The sequence below is a fragment of the Notothenia rossii genome (assembly GCF_949606895.1).
Source record: "Notothenia rossii genome assembly, chromosome: 4".
NCBI classification, from domain to species: domain Eukaryota; kingdom Metazoa; phylum Chordata; class Actinopteri; order Perciformes; family Nototheniidae; genus Notothenia; species Notothenia rossii.
This window is the reverse complement of record NC_136902.1, coordinates 10,514,835-10,537,043: the sequence shown is the minus strand read 5'-3', so window position 1 is coordinate 10,537,043 and position 22,209 is coordinate 10,514,835. Positions and strand designations below refer to the sequence as shown.

Sequence of the window (22,209 nt, the reverse complement as noted above, 5' to 3'; positions counted from 1 at the left end):
CTTTTTTGTATTACAGTCAATTTTTATTCCATATTGTATTCCATTTCATTGCATTGTAAATACTATACTATACTAATACTGTTATATTTGACTATATTTTGTATTATTCTTAATATGTGTATAGTTCTCTAACTGTGTTTTTAATTCTTGTTTTACTTTTATGTATGCACCATCAAGTCAAATTCCTCGTACGTGTAAACCTACCTGACCTGTTTCTGATTCTCAACTGTTCTTATTTCACAACATTTTCTTTCAGGTACGAATCTTCAAGGAAATCCATAACAACCTGTACCTGAAGTCGGACCGCCGCCTCTCCCCCTCCAGACGGGACAGCCAGAGAGGAGAAGGAGTCAGAAGGAGGTCAGATCTCCCCCTGTATGTTGCACCCCTCGTGTTCAAAAACCCCTTGAATGACAGCAGCTTTAGCCCCGCCCCCGTCTACCAGCCGCCCAACAACGTCACCTCACACAGCGACAACACCTGCACTGCTGATTATGGTGAGTTATTTTTTTTATTTCTGTTAATAAATCCTAATTCTGCAAGGTTATAATTATTATTTTATTTTGTATTTGAAATGTTAGAAATGATATTGTTAAACGGTCACCCAACACAATTATTCTAAACATTATGACTATTACTATCATTATTCTATCGACATCACAATTAACACTACAGTAAACACATCTCTTCACACTCGCATATCCACCCTGATCATTATCCATCACACATCCTCTGTTTTATTTATTTGAGTGATTTGTTTATGTTTCTTATGCTGGTGTTATGTAGTGTGTATCTTGTTTTTATGTGTTTGTACGGCGACCTTGATTACATTCAGGTGATAAGGTGTGTGTGTGGTGGGGGGGGCGGGGGGGTTACCTTGGTTGCTGCTTGGCTAATGGTTACACAAGCCAACAAATCGTTATGACATCATAAAGTGGCCAAAATCTGATCAACTCATTTTCAGACAGGTTTTTATAGAAATTGATCAGGACAAAAAGAGAGGGGGTCTTTGTTCCTGAAACTTTCAGACTCTCTTTCCACAGAGGGGACACATGTTGATGTATAAAAGACGTGAACAAGTGGATTTTGCATAATAGGTGACCTTAAACTTTTAACCAGTTTTACTGTTTCGCTGTGACAGTTTTTTAAGTCAATATTTTTGTTGACCTCCTGTGTTTGTTTTAGTGTCTGCTAATAATCACGGCTCCCTGTCTGTGGAGCTGCAACCTGACGTGCTGCCGGGCCCTGCGGCGCCCCCTGCTGCCTGCGGCCCCAAAGCCTCGCCGCCTAAAGCCCCCCCACTCACAGCCCCACCACTCAAAGCCCCCCAACCCAAGGCCCGCGGTGGGGGGGTATCAGCGGCCATGTCGAAGACGGTCAGGATGACGCTGGTCATCGTGCTGGTCTACTCACTCTGCTGGGCCCCCTTCTTCAGCGTCCAGCTGTGGGCTGCCTGGGACCCCCACCCCCCTAAGAACGGTACAGTATTGCCAAATATCTGGAACAAACTACCTGCAGGTCCGCTGCAACTCTTACTACTTTTAAATCCAGGCTGAAGACTTTGAATGAAGATTGAACAATTCACATCTTACACTGCACTGTAACTTTTATTCATGTAGGCTACCTGTGCTATTCATGTTTTATTATCTTTGCTTTTTAATGTTTCGAATGTGTTTTATGTTCTTAAAGGTCACCTATCATGCAATTTTTAGGCAATAGCATAGGTCTCAGATATATCAAAATGAATAAAAAAAACATGTCTATGAAGTGTTTTGCTCAAAATGCCAAACAGATCACCCATTCTAGCCATGCCTCATATCCCTCTATTAATAAAGTGCTGATTCGGGGTATAAAGCTTTAAAAACAAAAACAAAGGGGGGGGGGGGGGGGGGGGGGGCAGAGTTTATGCCTGCTCATGCGGGATCCGGCAGATACTGTCTAAAATAAATGCTGCGGTGAAAAAACGCCAAAACTACATCCAGGATTATTTCTGAAACAGTATGGAGCTCAAACGCTTTCTCTCTTGTTTACCACAAGGTGAGTTGCTTTTTATTTCCTGCTTCTTCACACATGTGCTCTCCAGTACAGGTTAGCTCTGAGTGTTAGCATGCTTGCTAATGTAAACAAAGACCATGGTTGCGTTCCGATAATCCAAAAATCAGCTCCTAAATTCTAACCCTATCTCCTATTCCTTGACCTCTGAGTGAAACGTCACGGGGTTAAGGGATAGTGGATAGGAGAATTCAAAAGGACTTAGGAGAAGAGACTGCGGTACTTTAGAGAATCCGAATGCACTTTCACTATCTGACGTGTTTATGATGCGCCAGCGGACGTCATTGTGTGCGTCTGCTGCTGTGGTGAAACTATGGAAACTACAGTGTTCTATACAACGGACTACAACATGGATGTTTAATAAGAACGAGGGACTCATCTAGAGACTCTGCACCGTGCTCTGATGCTGCTGCTTTATGCTTTATGAACGTGGATGACCAAAGTTGTAATTGAAATAAAAAAGGAAAGTGAAATTTATGCTCGTCACCCTCTCCCTCCGGTCCACAAAAATACAAATGATCCCAATACGTATGATTGTATGAACTATGAAAAGATCTTAAAATCAATACAAATGTATTTATTATTAACGTTAGTCTTTAACACCTATCACTGTGTATATCACCATTCAAACATCTTTTAAAAGTTGAACAAACCCCACACAGCTCAGTGAAATGTTGACTTTATTTGATCATTTCAGTAAAAACTAACGCTCTTATTTCTCTTTTTGATTATAATACTGATGAACGTTCAAGACAAAGCACTTTGGCAACTTACCACATACGTTTTAAAATGCTTAATAAGCACCGTAACTTTCATGATATCATTTCTCCGTCATAATCGTTTGTTTCCGTGAACGGCCGACTGTTGTGTGACGCTAATGCTGCGGCTGCAAGGCATTGTGGGGCAGCATTTTCTCCTCTCCTTTCGGTTAGGGAGGTCCAGTGGTTCCTAAGCTAAAGGAGGTTATAAAGGAAGTTTGAAACCTCCTTTCCTTTCATTTGGAGAATTGGAACGGCACTTAACATGGCTGCCACTGACGTACTTCCGGGTCATTTCACTTGGTTAGGAAGGTTCCTAAGCTAAATGGACTATTGGAACGCAACCCCTGTTACATCCAAAACACATCGGGCATTGATTCTGATAGCGAGTTTCTGATAGGGCCATGGGTCCACCACGTTGGTGCCATAAGACTATTGAACACCTGAACATCCATAAACATTCAACTGATTGCATTTTGCAAATTATTTATCTAATATATCATTCCATTTACTTGTATGTAGAATATTTCTAATTTATTTGTATTTACTTGCACATCTCAAAACATTCTCTTGCACTATTTTCTCCGTCTTATTTGTTCTATGTCCTATATATGTATTCATGTTGCACTGTTGGAGGAGCAGTGGCTTCAGTTTTTCATTGCATTATCTACACCAGGGGTCGGCAACATCGGGTTATAGAGTATTGGTATTGTAGTGGTATAGAGTCCTTCTGGATGATGAGTACTTTGCAATAATAATAATACTGAATTTGATCAACGCTCTGTTTGAGTGTGTGTGTGTGTGTGTGTGTGTGTGTGTGTGTGTGTGTGTGTGTGTGTGTGTGTGTGTGTAGATGCGGTGTTCACCCTGCTGATGCTGCTGGCCAGTCTGAACTCATGCACTAACCCCTGGATCTACTCGGCCTTCTCCAGCAGCATCTCTCCGGAGCTCCGCCTGCTGCTGCTCTGCCGCTCGGCCTCGCAGCGCCGCGGCTCCCTGCCCAGCGACTCCACCACCACCACACACAACTCCAACTACTGAACACACACACACACACACACACACACACACACACACACACACACACACACACACACACACACACACACACACACACACACACACACACACACACACACACACACACACACACACACACACACACACACACACACACACACACACACACACACACACACACACACACACACACACACACACACACACACACACACACACACACACACACACACACACACACACACACACACACACACACACACACACACACACACAAATCCTGCAAAGTCTTTATCCTGTCTTCTCTGCAGTATGCTAGTATGCTGCAAAAAATAGAGCTTCCTTTTTCTTGTTTGAATAATAGTTAGGGAAATACATTTTGTTTCTTTTACAGATTAATATAAAGTCATTTGTACATTATAATATCTTAATAAGTGAAGTTTAGAGGTTCTGACAAGCAAATCATGTTTGCTAAGCTGCTTTAATTTAAGAATGAATGATGTTGTCTTGCAGGAATTCACCGCTGCTTCCTCAGTCCGTCACAAACCCACATATCAAACCACTAATTGTCAGATGAACCCTTTGGAGAAGATTGACTTAAACACGACTTAAGTGTGCTTTACACTGTGTTCAGGTAGCTATTTACAGAACTGCTTGATCATTGATTGGAAATAAGGTAAACCTCTCCCTGAAAGAAACAGATAGTTTGGATACAAACTGCTGTAATGCATTTCTATAAAGTGTAATTATAGTAAATGCACATATTCGGGGTGATATTTCAGGAACTGACTTTTGATTAAAAACAACATTCCCTTTCAGAACAGAACAAATTCAATGAGATATGTTTTAAAAACAGTTTATTCATCCTCTCAAAAGTCCTAAAAACAGTCCATACATACAAATTCACAGAAAAACATCTCCAAAAAACATTTTCTACAAACTTAACACAATGATTTGTTCTTGTATTTATTTATTTGTAAAGACGAAAATGTGCTTCTGCAGTACCGTTTGAAAAGAAAACTTGCACTGGATGAAAACTAACATTCACATGTTTCAATAAAATGTTTTAGTTGTTTTAAAGTGTCAAAGTTTATTTCTAATACTCGTGAAAAAGCGAAATAACTGAAGGTTTTAGTCAATTAAAAAAAAAGATTATAATTAATTTTTTTTAACACCTTGAATTTCAGGGGGGGGCTTGGGGCTCCTTTGGCGGGGCGCAGCGCCCCTCCAACACAATGACAGGGTCTTAACCCTTAGATGCACGAGTGACTGGACCCACTCTTCCATAAGTGGGTCAAAAAGGACCCGTATTAGAATAATATGTGTTTTTATGCCATTTTGGTTAAGAAAAATATTTTGGTTCACACTAAAAATATTTTATATTTAATTTTTCACTATTTATAATTTTAGAAAAGAAAATTACATTTTGAAAAAAAACGTTTTCCATAGGATTCCATAGAAAATGCATGCGGGTAATTTTTGACCCAATTATGGAAGCTTGGGGTAAAACCAAAACTAACATTTCTTAAAATGTAAATTAATATTTGAATGGCATGATATCCAAAACATGTTTTTTTGTGGAATAGCTGGAATATGAAATGATAACAATTAATTACAAAGATACCTCAAGAAAACCACTTTTGCACCGAAGCAAACAAGAGTAAACCCTTTCCATTACCTTTATTCACATTCCTACTTAAATGTAAAAGTGCTCTGTTAGAGAAACATTTCAAATGTTTAATTTTCCTTCAGATTATAAAAGAGGAAGTGGATAATATGTTATTGTAATTTCAGCAAATGTTATTAAAACGACAAAGTAACAACAGCGGGGTTTCCTTCCAAACGTATCGCACATTTAAACCCAAATTCAGGAATATGGGCAAAAGAAAGTCTAGATAAACGAGTATTAGTATTTTATTAAAACCAACAGTAGGTGGCGGTAATTGTCCATTGGGAAAAATGCAATACATTTAGAAAACTTGACGGCATTCATATATAATCTCTACACTTGGAAGCATTTTTGCTTTTCTTTATATACTCTTAAAGTCAAGTGTATTTTTTTAATATTTCAGGACTTTTTCTGAATTTACACGGTTCCAAAATATCCGCCTGGCTCTCAATACTTTCTGGTGTCCTTCACTTGTAAGTCTCTTTAAACGGCTCACACATTCATTCACTTCATAGTTTGTCCCGTACAGCCGGACTGAGGTTTAGAGCAAATGTTTCTCAAGCTGGAGTATAACAGGGCGTTTGTTAGGGTCTATTTTCTGCTGTGGATGAATACATTATTGAGTAATGTGTATGTGGAGTAAACATGATCAGATATAAAATATAACAGGTTTCAGGATCACAGACAAAAAGTGTTTTTTTGGTCTTTTGTGTAATATGTTTACTTGAAAAATATTTTTAAAATCCTTTATATTATTTTATATAAAGCTCAGGGTAAATACTACTTCAAGAAGTGATCACAGCAAAAGATAACAGTTTTACTTTAAATGTATTTTTTGCTTCCATCGTTTTACATGAAACATTTATAGCTATTAGTGAATTGTTTGAAACCTCCATTTATTTTCCAGCTAGAGAAAATAAGGAAAGTTTGTTCAGGCTGAAGAGGTCCCACCTCTCCTGCTGTCTTTCATCCGGACACAAAACCTCTGACAGATGGTGGCAGTGAGATTAATGCATGATTAATTATGAAGTGTCTGTGATCGATTTCAAACTGAAACATGAAATCAGATATGAGACGTTCTGCACAGCTCAGAGACAAACTGAGAGACGGTTGATACTGCAGATTTAAAAAAGTGAAATTATGAAACCTGGGTACAGATTCAACTGTCTGTTCACACACACACACACACACACACACACACACACACACACACACACACACACACACACACACACACACACACACACACACACACACACACACACACACACACACACACACACACACACACACACACACACACACACACACACACACACACACACACACACACACACACACACACACACACACACACACCCCCCTCTAACACTTAGACACTCACTCACTCACTCACTCACTCGTTCACTCACTCACTCAGTCACTCACTCATTGAATGTAAAAACTGATATATATTACAGAACTGGGATTGGCGATTATAAGTAATACATTAAAAAAAAAAGTGGTAGATTTACATGGGGAAAAAAACTAAAGAAAACAAAAGAAGTCACATTTCCGTTTTTTTCTCATAAATGTAAATGATCTCAAAGAATATTCATGTTTTGTTCTTGTACATTTACAAATGTAATCTTCAAAAACACCTGCATTTATTTCCTGTTTATTTACGTACGATGGCCCTAATACATGCTGTATCAAACAGTAAGCTAACAGATATTATCTTTAAAATCACAAAGGCTCGTTGACATAACTACAAAGTGTTATTCACATTTTAAAAACAACGCTATCCGGTCCTACTTTAATTCACAATGATAAAAAAATAGGATTGTGTATAATCTCCATAATTGTATTTTCCTATTTTTGGCAGCACAACCGGGCAGGCGCACACACACCCTGTAAACCAACAGATCTGGAATACACACAACCATTATTCCCCCCCCAAAAAAAACAGTGTGAGATGTCATGTGATACTGTGAGTCTGCGGGGAGCAACTGAGAGAGCGCTTTGTTCGAATGTGTCTTTATCAATACGGCAAAGCATGATGAGCTGCTCCAGTTCTAGACTGTGTGACACACACACACACACACACACACACACACACACACACACACACACACACACACACACACACACACACACACACACACACACACACACACACACACACACACACACACACACACACACACACACACACACACACACACACACACACACACACACACACACACACACACACACACACACACACACACACACACACACACACACACACACACACACACACAAGCACACCGTTAACAGGGGCTCCTAAACCGCTATCAGTGTGGCCCTTCAGACCTCTCAAAATGTACCTACATTTAACCTCCTTACTTTCCCATTTATTTGTTTCTAAGAGTTAAAAATATGACTTCTGGACGTATTTCTCCCAAATTGTACATTTGTTATGCATAAATCTACATTAAAAATAAGATGTCACGCTGAACCTATGAACAGCTCTACTGTGATATCAACGTGTCCTTTCCTTTATGTCCAGCCCTGCAGGAGTGAAGCAATGGCAGGAAACTGTTGGCCTCAGTTTGGGTGGATGTCATGCATGTTTGTGAGTGAGGTTCTAAACCGTAATGGCACCCTGAGATTAGTATCCTAAAATGTTCTCTTACAGTCATTCTGTCTGCTGTGCGTCTATCAGGTGTTCGGATAACGTTTAGCTGGTGTGTTCGAGTGTGTGAGCTCCTGGAGGACTCGAGGTCACCCAAAGGACTCGGTGAAAGCTCCTTGGCGAGCTCACGTCACAGCAGCTGTCTCTGTTCTTAAAGATAAACTTAGGTGTCTATGGCTTCAGGGATTTACCTCTCTATAAAGACGGCGTGGGTTTCGGTTTCTGTGAAGCGTGTGCGTCCATCTTGGGTCTGTTTTAAAAAAAAAAGAAGAAGAATAATCTACACCGTGTCCTCGTCCATCCTGGCCACGTTCTCCAGGGCGACGGCCTCAGGTGCTTTCTTCTCCGCCTCGTCAGATTTTGACGGAGAAGGAGGCGCCAACATGGCGGTGAGCTCCTCCTTAGGCTCCTCCCTCTCTCTCCTCTCCTCCTCCTTCTTCTCCCGCGCCAACATGCGGTAGTTGATGGTCATTCCTACGAAGAGGATCACACTGGCGACGATGAGGATGATGCCGGAGGAGACGTAGGTGTAGTCGTAGTGCTCGTAGTAGTTATAGAAACTTCCTGAAGGCGGACAACAGAGAAAAACCATTCAGATGTAATCTTCATTTTCACCATCAATAACGAGCAAACTGACAGACATTAAAGTAGGAATGACGCTGCCTGACTTTTGTCCACTTCCAAATTTGCAACAGTTATTGTTTTTCCATTATATATTAACTTACAGATAATTGTTCTCCCAATTAAATGTCAAAAGATAGTATAAAAAAACTCCCTAGAGCAAAAGTTCTGTCTTTGTTTTCCCTCAACATCAAAAATCAATTCAGCTTACCATCAATCATCACAGAAAACTGAAAATGGTCACATTTGAGAAGTTAAAAAGAGCATTTTTTGCTATAAATCCATTATAAAAACTGTTGTTTTTTGTCTGATGGATAAATAATTGTGTCGACTTACAACTGCAGCTCTTATTGCTAAACAACTTCAGAGGTGTGTAGTATGGGCGGTGAAGTGAAGGAAGGTTATGCTGACAGAACAAAGGAAAACTAAGAGCGTGAACGTGGTAAACATTATACATGTTACCATTGACACAGCTGTGGTAGGAAACAATGTGTGTACAGTATGCTCAGTGTATCGAGAGTCTGACTAATGTACTGTGTGCAGAGATTTATCCACAATAATAAAAAAACTAAAACCAAGAGTGGGGGGGGGGGGGGGGGCCCTATACTTTTCTTTCTTCCTCCTTTACATTGACCGATACTCTGTGTATCCCTTATTGTTCTCCCATGTCTTCATTGTTTTTTTTTAGTTACTTCCTATTCTACTCAACGTGAATTGTTTGTATTCCTGTTACCTGTGACTTTTTGATGAGTTATTTATTTTATTGTATTTATTATTTAGTGTATTTGTATTGTATTGTTTTGTGACTATGACCTAATGGGGTAGGGGTGGGGATTTCCTTTAACAGACAAATTGTCCTGTACTTTATATAATGTGCTGAAAGTGCCAGGTCTGCATATATGTAAAAAAACATATACAAGAGTGAAGTTCCTCCCTTCCTGTGATGCATTGTGGGTGTTTTACCTGTCAGCGGTGGTCCGAGCAGCACCGGCCCACACTCCACGATGGTGACCAGCCCCACGGCGGAGGAGAACCTCTGCGCTCCCACCAGGTCCATCAGCGTCTCAAACAGCACGGCGCTCAGCCAGCCGAACGCAAACCCGAAGAAGATGGCGTACACCACGAAGCCGGTGTAGTCCACGGAGAGCGGCGCCAGCACGTGGCACACGCCGTTATAGAGCACGGCGGCAGCGAAGAAGTACTGGATCCTGGGCCGGACCCACTTGGTGTTGGCCAGCATGCCCATGGAGGGCCGGGCGACCATGTCCACGAAGGCCAGCACGGACAGCAGGAAGGCCGCCTTCTCTTTGCTGATGTCCTTACTCTTGGCGTAGTTAGAGAGGAAGACGAGCGGCGCGAAGAGGCCGAAGAACATGACCACGTTCCCCATGAGGTAGAGCAGGAAGCCGCGGTGTTGGAACAGCGTCAGGTCGATGAAGGAGTTGATGGTCTGTATGACGGTCTTTTTCTGCTGCGGCACGACTGGCTCCACGGCTTTCACCTCGCTGGCCTCTGCGTCGAGCTTGGCTTTTTGGGGCGAGGGTCTGAGGGGCCGCATGAGGGCGCCGGCCACGCAGCAGTTGAGCAGGAGTCCCCCGAGGATCAGGAAGCTGCCCCTCCAGCCGAACTGGTCGAACAGCCAGGTATTGAGCGGGGCGAGGGTGGAGAGGAACACCGGGCTGCCCGCCATGGCGATGCCGTTGGCGATGGGACGGCGCTTGTAGAAGTATTTACCGATCATGGTGAGGGCGGGGTTCAAGTTAAACGCTAGTCCCAAACCTGGAGGGAGAGAGAGGGTCGGGGGGGGGGGCAGAGAGGTAGGGTTACTTGGGGAGAAGATGAAGAAAGGGTGTACATTCTTTTTTTGTATTATCCTGCCAACCAAAAGAGAATGATAACTACATGACCTCATTTCTGTTTTTTACAATTTTACATCCTATAAAAATAAAGTTGGGAAAGACAAGAAACAAAATGCAAAATAAAATAAGATCTAATCCGTCTCCACGAGATTCGCCATCATCATATCGTTCATGGGGACACTTTATCAATTAGATGACAAATGGAAAAGTACTCAAGAAGAAAGATACATTAAAAGACAGAATAATAACTATGATACTATTTTACATACACCTTTCACTTTTTGTATTTAAAAAAATAATAAAATCCATTCAATTACATTTCTCCACCAAGCAATATCATTATTTATTATATTTGTTGTAGTAATGTATCCCTTGGTGACTTAATCTTTCTTTCTCCTCTACCCTGTCCATCTCTTCAAACCACTGATAATAGGTGACTTATTGGCACAGTGATAATATTGTAATGCAATCACAGCTGTATGTTTTCAGAGTATTGAGTAGCAGGTTGGAATGTGGCTCAGCCAATCAGAAGGATCAGAACTTCCCGTTTTCGAAATAGATTTGTACTTTTGGTTATATTTGCTTTGTCACTGACCTCCCACCACTCCTATGCAGAGGTAGAGCTGCCCCACCGTGTTGCAGAATGACGCCAAGATGAGCCCGGTGCTGGCCAGACAGCCTCCGACTAAGACGATTGGTCGACTGCCATATTTGTTTACGAGGATGCTGCTGATTGGACCTGGAGGGAAAGAACTGATGTCATATAAAGAAAATATACATTACAGCGAATAAGACAAAAGCAGTGCTGAAGTATTGCATCTTAAGAAACGCCATTTAAAATAACATAATACATATTAGATGATAACAGGGAATTCACAATTATACATCATTGTATAAGTGAATATTTTACTCTTTTCTTACAATTTCATGACATTTTATAGACTCAACAAATCGACCACAACATTTAATCTATTATAAAAAACATTTTTTTTATCATATTGAATATCTTTGTAGGGTCGGACAAAACAAGACATTGGAAGACTTGGGCTTAAGGAGACTGTAATTGTAATCGACCAAACACTAAAGGATTTAATCTGGAGATGTAGGAAGTGACAAAGAAATATAAACAAGTATAATGCTTTTAAAGAAAACATTTCAACTTTTCACCAACAGGTGGAGCTATGGTGGCAAACATTGAAAAAGATAGCTGATTGTGTAACAGCAGTGGTTGCATGGATGTTACATGAAGGAGGGAGGGAGGGAGGGAGGGATGGAGGGAGGGAGGGATGGAGCCATGCAGTGCAAGGTATGGCATGGCTCACGTCAGAGGGAGAGTGTATGGAGGAGATACAATGAGGGAGAATAGGGGGAAATAAAAATAAGTAGGGAGGACTGATCTACCAAGTACTAGTTACTGAACAGCACTATACACCACATTCAAAACCATAATGAACAGTATTTACAGAGAGGTCAATGAAACCTGGGTTTATAGATCATCCATAATTAGTGACGGTTTATCGTGGAACAGATAACTATTAAAGGGTCCATCAGGCCTGCACCGTCTGGTCTTGAGAGCCTGCAGACAGCCTGACCACACAGCTCTTTGTCCGGCCAGAAAACCCCCCAGAGCCCCTCAGAACCCTTCCATCTTCCCACAGACAGCAGGGAGAGAACACAATGAAGGTTACACACAAAGATATGAAATCACCCTATGATGTAGGGACCGAGGCATGATGAATACTGATCCATCCCACGCACTGGGAGCCTCTGGGAGAAACTCTACTGAAACGCCCCTCTCTTAGAAAGACGGACGTTTGTGTCGTACCTAAACCCTGCCATACTTTGAAACACTAATGCTCCCTTTCCTTCATACTAAATGTTTTTACTGAAATGAGTTTTGTTTGAGTTCAGTGCTTGTTTTGGGGGGTGGGTTCAGTTTGCAAAGCTCATAAGAACCAGTTTGCTTTCCACCGACCAGAGGGATAGGGCACCACTTCATGACTTCACTGTTCACGTCGCTACTTTGGACTCGAAAAACTTCCCACACTAGTCTCTGACAACAATTCTGACTCATGCGTCTCTCTGCAATTGGTGTTAACTGGACAGAAAATCGGTGCTTGATTTCAACCAGACGTCGATACAGTCCAAACATTCAAAAGGGTTTCGCAATTGGGCTTCAGCTTTGAACCGGCCCTGGAACTGGCTTGGTGGAAAGTAGAAACAGGCTATTGGTGCTGTGAAGTTGTTAGCTTCCACTAGCGCTGCATACAAGACCCTCAGACTCGGAGAGGAAAAGGACAGCAGAGAAATGAGGAGAACAGAAACGTAAGAAGAGAGACGGGGGAAGGCGGTCCACGTGCTTCAGCCTGCGTGCCAGCCTCTCTATGAATGGGCCTCACATGGGCTCAGACTGGCTCTCTCTGGATGTGAATACAAAGACTGCTGAACCTACAGCGTGTGTGGCTGCACGACAGGACCCAGTCAGTGAAGGAGGTCATTCCTCAAAGCTCTGATAGGTTGTTCACTCAAGTCTCAAAAGTTGTTGCAGCAATGTTTGTGTGGGTATCATTTTGTACACAGATTTATGGGCAGATCTAAACATGTTGACAACTCAAGAACTGATCATAATGTTTACAAAACCCTTCCCAAATACCACACACCAGGACCCTGAGGAACACAATATAATAATTCATGCTGTGATTTAGGATCAACAACTTCTGACATTTGGAGATATTTGTAAAATAATTGCATCGTTCAGGAATTGAATGGCAATGTCTCCAAATGGTCAGAACATCCCCTTATTATCAGTTTCCCTAAAAGAACCCATACGTTGTCTCAGTTGCATTTTCCGGCTAATATTTGTATTGAACGTGATACGTGGTACTTAGCTAATAAGCAGCAAGACGTCCCTTTCATCAAGAGTGATTACTGCAAATCTCTACAGAAGTCTGCGGTGCTGAAAACCTAAATGAACCAGTGGAAGTGAACTTGGAAGGGACTGGACTGCATGAAAAGGCCACAACTTTACAAACGGCTCAAAGCATTGGACAAGAGCAAGCTAACACGCAGCTAATTAGAATCAAAACGACCACCAAGCAGCAGGAGGAATCCCATTGGCTGGCAGAGCTCCTCTCTCTAACCCGGCACAAAGTAGGAAAGCCGTGGACAGCTTCTAAAAGGAGAGCTAGCAACAAACAAACAATCTTTCTGATGCACGACTAGATGGTCTCTCACGTTCACACCGCAGGGTAAGAAGTGAAAGTGTCTCAGGAAGACAAAGCCAGCAGGGAAACGACTGAGCCTCAGATTGTGGTGCTGTCTATCTGTAAAAAAACACGTGGAGTAAAAACACAGCCAGAATACTCTGTTTTCATAAAGATAAGGTCTCTCGTATCTGGGCTTCACACCAAACTGTAAAACAAACATCATTCTGCACATTGGGTCAAATGGAAAAGTTTGAAAATGATTAAATGAGACTTTTGATCTGTTGAACATGTTTTCTGAATACTGAGCCACTGAGGCTTTAAGAGTATTCAGCAGACTGTTGGCACTGAGCACATGGCTTTCATCCGCCATCCATCCATTGGAATGAAAATGTCCCTTTTGTGTGCAGACATCTTCCTAGGGCAGATGGATGTTGTCTCAGTAATATTGTATACATCTAACCTAGAATGCTTCCTGTGTCCCCCCTTTGCCAAGGACACGCGTCAAGAGGAATCAAATTAGTAATAAAACATAAGAAATTGCAGCAGAAACCTTGGAGAGTAACCACCACAGCTCCCATCTGACACAAGGTGTAAATCACCTACGGAGCAGAAAGGAGGTTTTTTGACCCACCTTGACCCCTTCTACCCGTACGAGAGGGGATCCCTCCCCCCAAACGCCACCCAGCTCTCTGTTCCCCCCTCTTGGGGTTCACTGACCAGATTAAGGAGCCTTCTCCGTCTCCAGGGCCCTGTGTGCTGATAGCTTTCCATTATTTCCGTCTTGATGAGAAAAGCGATCGTGGTGAATCTTCAAAGAAGCAGTCACTCAACTGAAATATAGCGTCAATTTCTCGCCACAAAACTTTGGTCAGATAATGCTTTTAGCAAACTAAAACTATCTGGATTAAACGTCAGGTCTTTGGCACGAAGAACCTTTTCAATACATGATTTTAAGAAGCAACACCTTGGTTTGATGTGCTTATCTAAAATGAAACAGCACAGCGGAACAGCTGTTCTTATGAAGTTAAGTTTAGTTTTATGAGTGAAGCAGGAGGAAGTGGAGATGCCACTGTGTTTAATAATTACCTTCAATGCAAGAGGTATGCAGATATCTTATCAAAACTTAAGCTTCAGCTGACTTCCTAAAAATGTCCCAAATAGGGATCAATAAAGTACTATCTTATTTGATCTAATGTCGCCTCATGTTAGCGTCCTTCAAAACAAGCTTTAGATCTGAGCCTGCCTCCTTACTCTCCTGCACATTCTTTCCCGATTGTTCTGTGGCTTCATTGTGCGAATAAACAAATCCAACCCCCAGAAGGTTGTGTTAAATATGAATGAAGTTACACTCAGTCCTCATCACGTCCGTGGTCCTCTCAGCTAAAGTCTGTTCACTCAGACAACGGTGGATTTGCCCTTGAAAACTTGGCAGCGGACCAGGCCGGGGGTCACGCACTGAATACCTCTCCGGTTTCTGTGTTGTGTCTGTGTTGTCGCTGAGGGTCTGGCACGACGCCCGTCTCGGTGGGTCGCCGTGTCCGAGGGGCCGGTGGGTTTCCATGATGCAGTCTGAGGTGAAAGAGGCGGGCGCAGAGAATCTACCGGAACACACAACCGTACCCTCCAGACTCCGGCATGAACCTGATTGTGTGTGGAGCTTCGCCGTGAACAAAAGCGAACCTGTACAAGGACAGGAATGAATTTGCATCCCCTCGACACTCGCATAAACAAATCAGTAGTGACAGTCTTTGTTGCTTTCTCCCTAACACAAAGAGGGCAGTGAGTGGTGTTCTCAGGAACATTATATAAATGATTCGTCCTCCCCCCTCCCTCCATCGTTTGCTCTCCTTCTCTCTGTGAACCAAAAGAACACAGAGAGGAGGAAGGAGAACAGTTGCCCTCAGCTTAACTCTGACACAGCATCCACAAGTGAAAAAAAGGGATGTTAGGAGTGAACCCAGCTGTGACGAGCTACTCTCCGGTCTAAATTTAGAATCTGCTTCTCGCTGTGCTTCAGTGATTTCAATATATATAACAATCTACTTGTGTTGTGAGACGGAGAGCATCAGCTGGTGATGAGTCAGAGTGACCAAAAGGGAAAGAAGAAACAGATGATTGGATTTGCCGCAAAAAATTCTAATGCATCACATAGCTAACAGGACACATCCATTACAGATGACCGAAGCTTTAGAAAGAAAAGGTTTACCGTTTGGGAATTAGGATTCATCTCTTTCTTGCGGAGTTGGATAGAAGACTGATACCACTATGCATCCGTCAACATTAGATTTTAAGAGTAATATTTTGAAATAACCCAATATTTTTTAGCAAATACCTTGATATGGATATTGCAACGATATTGTAGGGTTGACTATTGGGGTATTAAAAGATAAAAAGGTAGATTATCATCAGTCATGAGGACATAATAAAGTGGATAAGGAAAATATCACTCTCCTGCATTGCAGCCTTTAAAACCAGGAATAGACAATACTTGTGCCATTTTACAACAGTCTGTATTCTTTTTTGATTTCCCTTTATTGTTGAGTACAGCTGAAGGTAGACAGAAGACGGAAAGAAAGAGGGAATAACATGTCAAATCGACTGTGGCAGTGGCAAAAACCTTAAAGGTGACCTATCATGCAAAATGCACTTTTGTACGTCTTTTATACATGAATGTGGTGGAACTCACCAAGGGTCAGAAAACACAACCCTCTCTATTTTCCTCCATACCCAAATCTCTTAAAAAGGGGCTGCAACGGATCTGATACAGACTGATCCAGATTTGAACACTTCTATGACGTCACAGAAGTGGCGCTACGGCTATTGGGCCAACTCCACCAATCAGGAGGAGACAGCCACGGACATTGCCGTTGGAAAGCGCTGGAGATGCTGTAGTACATATGCCAGGCCTGTAGATGGTGCTGTTCTCACAGAATCAGCCCATGCAAAGACAGTGTTAAATTGAGCGAAATGAGGAATGGCTCAAATGCATGATCTGTTTGGTATTTTGAAAAATAAAAAGTATAAATATGCTTTATATAGGTATGGTCCTACACTATATTATTCAAATATAGCATGATAGGTCCACTTTAAGGCTTCATATGGCAGTGTGTTGCATTAGATCTTATACATGTCTCTAATAGAATGGAGAGTTGTGTCTTTTGCACTCAGGGAAGCTGACGACTTTGACGATAATCATTTCTTCTCTTTTTTCTTTCCTTTGCTAAATCGGCTTAAATCTAAATTCTCCTTCTTATGCTTAATCATATCAATATCCTGTAAGCCCCCAACACTTATTGCATTAAAACAAGCTGGACACACATGTACACACACACACACACACACACACACACACACACACACACACACACACACACACACACACACACACACACACACACACACACACACACACACACACACACACACACACACACACACACACACACACACACACACACACACACACACACACACACACACACACACACACACACACACACACACACACACACACACACACACACACACACACTTCCATCTAACTACTAAAGCCATGAGGATTAGGATATGAGTGGATACGTGCAAGTTGTTGAGTTTTTCTATACTGCTTAACTGCTGCTGAATTGGATGTTTTAAATATTCAAAAGGACAAAAGGACTCGTCTGTGGTCCATTGTTGTGGTTTCTGTCACTTCTTTTTCCAAGGCACTGTCACAGTCACAAGGGATTTTTATTTGGAACCAGGTTCCTCATGGGAAAGAGGATTAAGACGTTCAGGGGGACATTACAAAAAGTGTCACTTTTTTTACTAAATCAAGATTAACTCTAAGCGCCTTTTAATTAAGTTATTTTGACACATTTTCATTTGTTTTGACTTCTTTAAACATGTGTTTTATTTCTCTTTTATTCCTTGTCTGTTTAAATAAAGTGTGAGATAAAGTTCACTTACAAAACTTCCAAATGATTCCTCGCTGGAGTTACACACAATGTTATTTCCTTTCAAATGAAATGAAGGACTTGCGACAAAAGGTTATTACAAAAGTGCTGAATAAAATGACAGTATTGCATAATGATGATTCTGTTACCTGAGAAAAACACTCCAGTTGAAGAGGCTTTAGAGCCATTATGATACTAAATGACAACAACATAGTAGTAAGGGATTTGTACTTTGGCGTATTGAGAAAGAGTATACAAACTGACAATAAAAGGGCAGTTCATCATCAGATGTAAAAAAAGATCTATTCCGCCTTTCAGAAAGAGTCAAACTCATTTGTACTGAGCTCAGTTTGTACTGGATCATGTTGTTCTCTTTAGCTAAATAAGATCGCATTCACACCTAATAGTCCGTTTCTCTGGTGCACACCAGACCACAGTTTGTTACATTGTTTCATTTTTCAGAATGTTCGGTTTGCAAAACTCAAACGGACTATAAACTTTAAACACATGTCATGTGCTCGGAAATGCTGTTCAACCATTGGTCAGACATTAAGGGGGTAAAAACGCAAATCCCGGCAATTTCTACCGGAGCCTCCGCCATGGAGCATCGGCAGGTTATTTTCATGCTGCTGTTAATCTCGGGAGCATATCAACAGAATCTAGTGGACAGCACATATGATTAAACAATCAGACGACGTGCGTTAAAAAACATTATAACACATATAGCCTATTGAGAGATGTTCTGCAGTCAGGAGGGACGTTTCACCGACGACAGGTGGCTCTTACTTTTATGTATAGTTGACGGAGCATTTTTACTTTACACTACACTGTTCAACACTTCATTCTGCTTCACTCTTTCGCTAAAGATTTGGAAGACATCCGCGTCCTTGTGACTCGTAAATATTGCGCTTTCTGCATTCACAGCAGCAATGAACCGCTCCAGAGTTCACTTGCAAGCGGTCCGAGACCACCTCTTTTAAGCGGACCAGAGTCCGGTTGTTTAGTTCACTTCACAGGTCTCGGACTGCGTTCACACCGACCCAAACGAACCGCACCAAGCGGCTAAACGCACCAGGGTTCGATTCAACCGGAATAAACAAGGCTGGTGTGAATGCAGCCTAAAATATTGATTGCCTTTAGTAGAGAATTTGACTAAATGCACTTTGTTACATACCACCACTGAAACTAAAACAAAACACCATAAGCAATGACTCACATTTATCCTGTAGCTGTGTGGTCATACTTGTCAACCCTCCCGATTTTCGCGGGAGACTCCCGATTTCATTGCCCTCTCCCGGTTTCCTCCCGGGGTCATATTTCTCCCGCATTTCTCCCGATTTCTGACAAAATCAGAATTACACACGACTGTTTCCACTCGGACTTTAATACAGCTACACCATTGTTTGGTTTCCATGGTAACACGTCTCTTTAGTAGCGCGCGCAACTCAAAGTCTGAGAGGGTGAGGCAGATATTCACAGAAAACAGAACAAGAATCGACAACTGCTCACTCCTTTCCTTTCCTTTCCAGGCCACACATATGCTCCATCAAGGACGGTGTTACAGGCCGCAAGTCAGTGCACTTACAACTACAATAAGCATGTTAATGTTAATCTAACAGCTCCGGCGATCCACTAGCACCCCCCCCCCCAGCAATTTTGCATTTTGAAATGCTCCCGATTTCTGAGGTCTAAAGTTTGGCAAGTATGAGTGTGGTTTGTACTGTAAGTGTTGAATATACTGGCAGCTGAAAATGATGCAATTCTTTCGTTTGTTGTGTGCCTTCCTCAAATATCTTCTTCTTCCTTCTTCTTCCACTGAATCCGTTTCCCACTATTAGTCAGCATTCAGTGACGTAGTGCAGCAACAGTGAATACGTGTGTGTTTCTGTGGAAGAGGGTGTGAGGACGTGCGCTGCCTCACGGATGTAAACAGTGAGTCATGTGGCGATGGTAACTGTTGTCCGACACCTTAACGCTGTACAAGCACTGTGACTTTATTAACTGTTGAGCCAGCTGAGTTTTGACATAGGGAACAAAGAAAATAAAAGGTTGTGAAAAAAAACGTCAACATCTGGCTCCTGTTATGCAATTCTCTCCTCCCCTGTTTCCCCCTCAGCAGTTTCCTCTCATTAATACCTGAATCTAACGCAGCCTGGCACGCAGATGAAGTGGAAGCAGCTGATACCATTTTTAGATATGGATAAACAAGAGAGAGAGAGAGAAAGGGAGATGATGGTGTCTCACATGTGGGGTGTGCTGGTGATTAAACACACTGGTGGAGAAGGAGAGAGAGAGAGAGAGAGTGTGCATAGGAAGGAATTTGCTTTGTGTCTTGCGCCAGAAAGAGAGAAACCTGACCTGAACCTGGGAGTCTTTCTCCAGCCTGAATCCTGAATTAACATCTAAATAAAATAGCAGTGCAGTGAAAGAGCCATAAAGCGTAAGAAACAACAGACTGTATTCAAAACAAGTATGAAGGTGCTCAGCTTGCAGAGACAACACTATGAATATCTCAACAACCTTCAGATGAATATACATTACATTTTGTGCAGATGACTCATTTAAGCGGCCCTAATATGCTCATTTTCATGTTGCCAGTAACTCAGGTTTTCTTTTGTTGTGCATCTACTGTGACATTTGACCATAAGGGGAGAATCTCTGCACTACATACAGGGTGCATACACTTATTCACCAATGATTTTCAATGACTTCTCCAGGACCTTTACCTAATTTTCCATGACCAAAACAATTACTCTTTCTCAGGCACCACTGAACATTTTTTATTTTAACGTGGAACAGGAAAATAAGGTCTGAACCATGTTGTGCCGATCTAAAACAAATCCAATAGTAGGCTTACTAGCTTCTACACGCTAAAGCCACTAAAATCTCTCACCAGCAAAACACCTCGTCAGTTAAATGCTATTTTACGTATCATTACTATACGATGCAGTATTTATTATCATTAGAGTATTACTATTTCGGTGATTAGATAAAATATAAATTATATTTGATGCAACTTTAGTTACATTTCCATGACTTTTCCAAAACTTTGGGGAAAATGTTCTTTTCCATAACTTTTCCAGGACCTGGAATTAGCATTTTGAATTTCCATGACTTTTCCAGGTTTTTAATGACCGTAAGAACCCTGTATATAAGAGGGTGAGTGATGATTTGTTTGTAATCATTCTGCTTAACTATTGCTCTTGTTTATATTCAGCAGCCGGACAAATATGTGCTGGTTTTCATAGTTGGTTTGAACTCACTCTCTAAAGTATCCATTTCTAACATTGTGTTTAGCTCTTGCTTCAGCACAACCAAATCTGAGACTGATTTAGAGAAAGATACGGATGGTGATAAAAAGAGGTGTGTGTTTGATTTGCTTCAGTGAAGGGTGAACGATAAGAAGGCAGAGCCTCTTTGGAGCCAAACATTCACACTACAGTCCTGACAATAGAAACACAACCGCAAATATTTACACACAAGCGCTCCACCAGCAAACCAGTTGTATTAACAAACACCCCTTTTCTCCCTGGAGGCGAAGAGACGCCACAACAATTACCCACCTGAGAAAGGGCGGCGTTAAATAGCTCAGTCCGCAGAGTGTGCTTTGTATTCTAAACTACAATGATGTGGTGATGTGAATATTTTATATTATTCAAATACCATGTGACTAGTCTATATGGCCATCTCCTGGTTGATCTTTAGAGCTTTTGTTAAGAGTTTCTACAAATGTCAGTTATTATGAAAGTGCTGCTGGTTATTTAGAATTTTAGAATTGCTAATTTCCAGGTCAAGCGAAACCAAAAAACAAACAAGCATCCTGTGGAAAGAATGTGTTACAGTGTGTGGGATATTTGTTATTTTCCACATTGAAATGTAGAGGGGAAAAACCGACACTGTGCGAGTCAGGGCTTTCAACACTTTCAACACTTTCAACACTTTCAACGGGCGCAACAATAGACCGACTTGAATCACTGAACAGCTCAGAGATAACGGCTGCTGATATTAGAGCTATGGAGTCTTTGCAGTAAGTGAGAACACTTCTGACATGGACACTCTATTCTATTCTAATAATTAGACATGCCCCCTTGAACAAAACAGTAATAGGTATAAATAAACAGTGAAACAGACATTCCTAATACACACACTCGCCACTCACCTCCAGCGTACATGACAGCCAGCATGATGGAGGAGATCCATGACACCTGGCTGGGTGTGGCGTCAAAGATGACCTCGATCTCTTTGAAGAACACTGTGATGGATTTGGGGAAGGCGTAGGAGAAGCCGATGGAGATGAAGGCGCCCACCACCACCGCCCAGCCCCAGCCCCCTTCAGGAGGCTCGCAGCCCACAGGCCCAGCCGGCGCTGGAGGCATGTCTGCTGCCGAGGAAGAAGAGTGGAGGAGGCGAACTGAGGTCAGGACTCAAAA

At 41.9% G+C, this 22,209-nt stretch overlaps 2 protein-coding genes across 2 annotated transcripts in view; one reads left to right on the top strand and one right to left on the bottom strand.

Annotated features, from left to right (window-relative positions):
• LOC307038146 (vasopressin V2 receptor-like) overlaps nucleotides 1-8,405 on the top strand; it is an 18,090-nt gene extending 9,685 nt beyond the window's left edge. Inside the window, exons 5-7 of the mRNA XM_079679446.1 lie at nucleotides 257-497; nucleotides 1,186-1,479; nucleotides 3,664-8,405. Coding sequence (XP_079535572.1) covers nucleotides 257-497; nucleotides 1,186-1,479; nucleotides 3,664-3,851 — 723 coding nt within the window. The 3' untranslated portion in view covers nucleotides 3,852-8,405. The remainder of the gene's footprint in view (nucleotides 1-256; nucleotides 498-1,185; nucleotides 1,480-3,663) is intronic.
• Nucleotides 4,671-22,209, bottom strand: LOC307038145 (monocarboxylate transporter 1-like). Its single transcript, XM_079679445.1, has 4 exons — nucleotides 21,939-22,209; nucleotides 11,234-11,377; nucleotides 9,743-10,558; nucleotides 4,671-8,722 (listed from the first exon to the last, which is right to left on the bottom strand). The coding sequence occupies exons 1-4, from the start codon at nucleotides 22,153-22,155 to the stop codon at nucleotides 8,439-8,441; spliced, it is 1,461 nt and encodes a 486-aa protein (XP_079535571.1). The 5' UTR covers nucleotides 22,156-22,209; the 3' UTR covers nucleotides 4,671-8,438.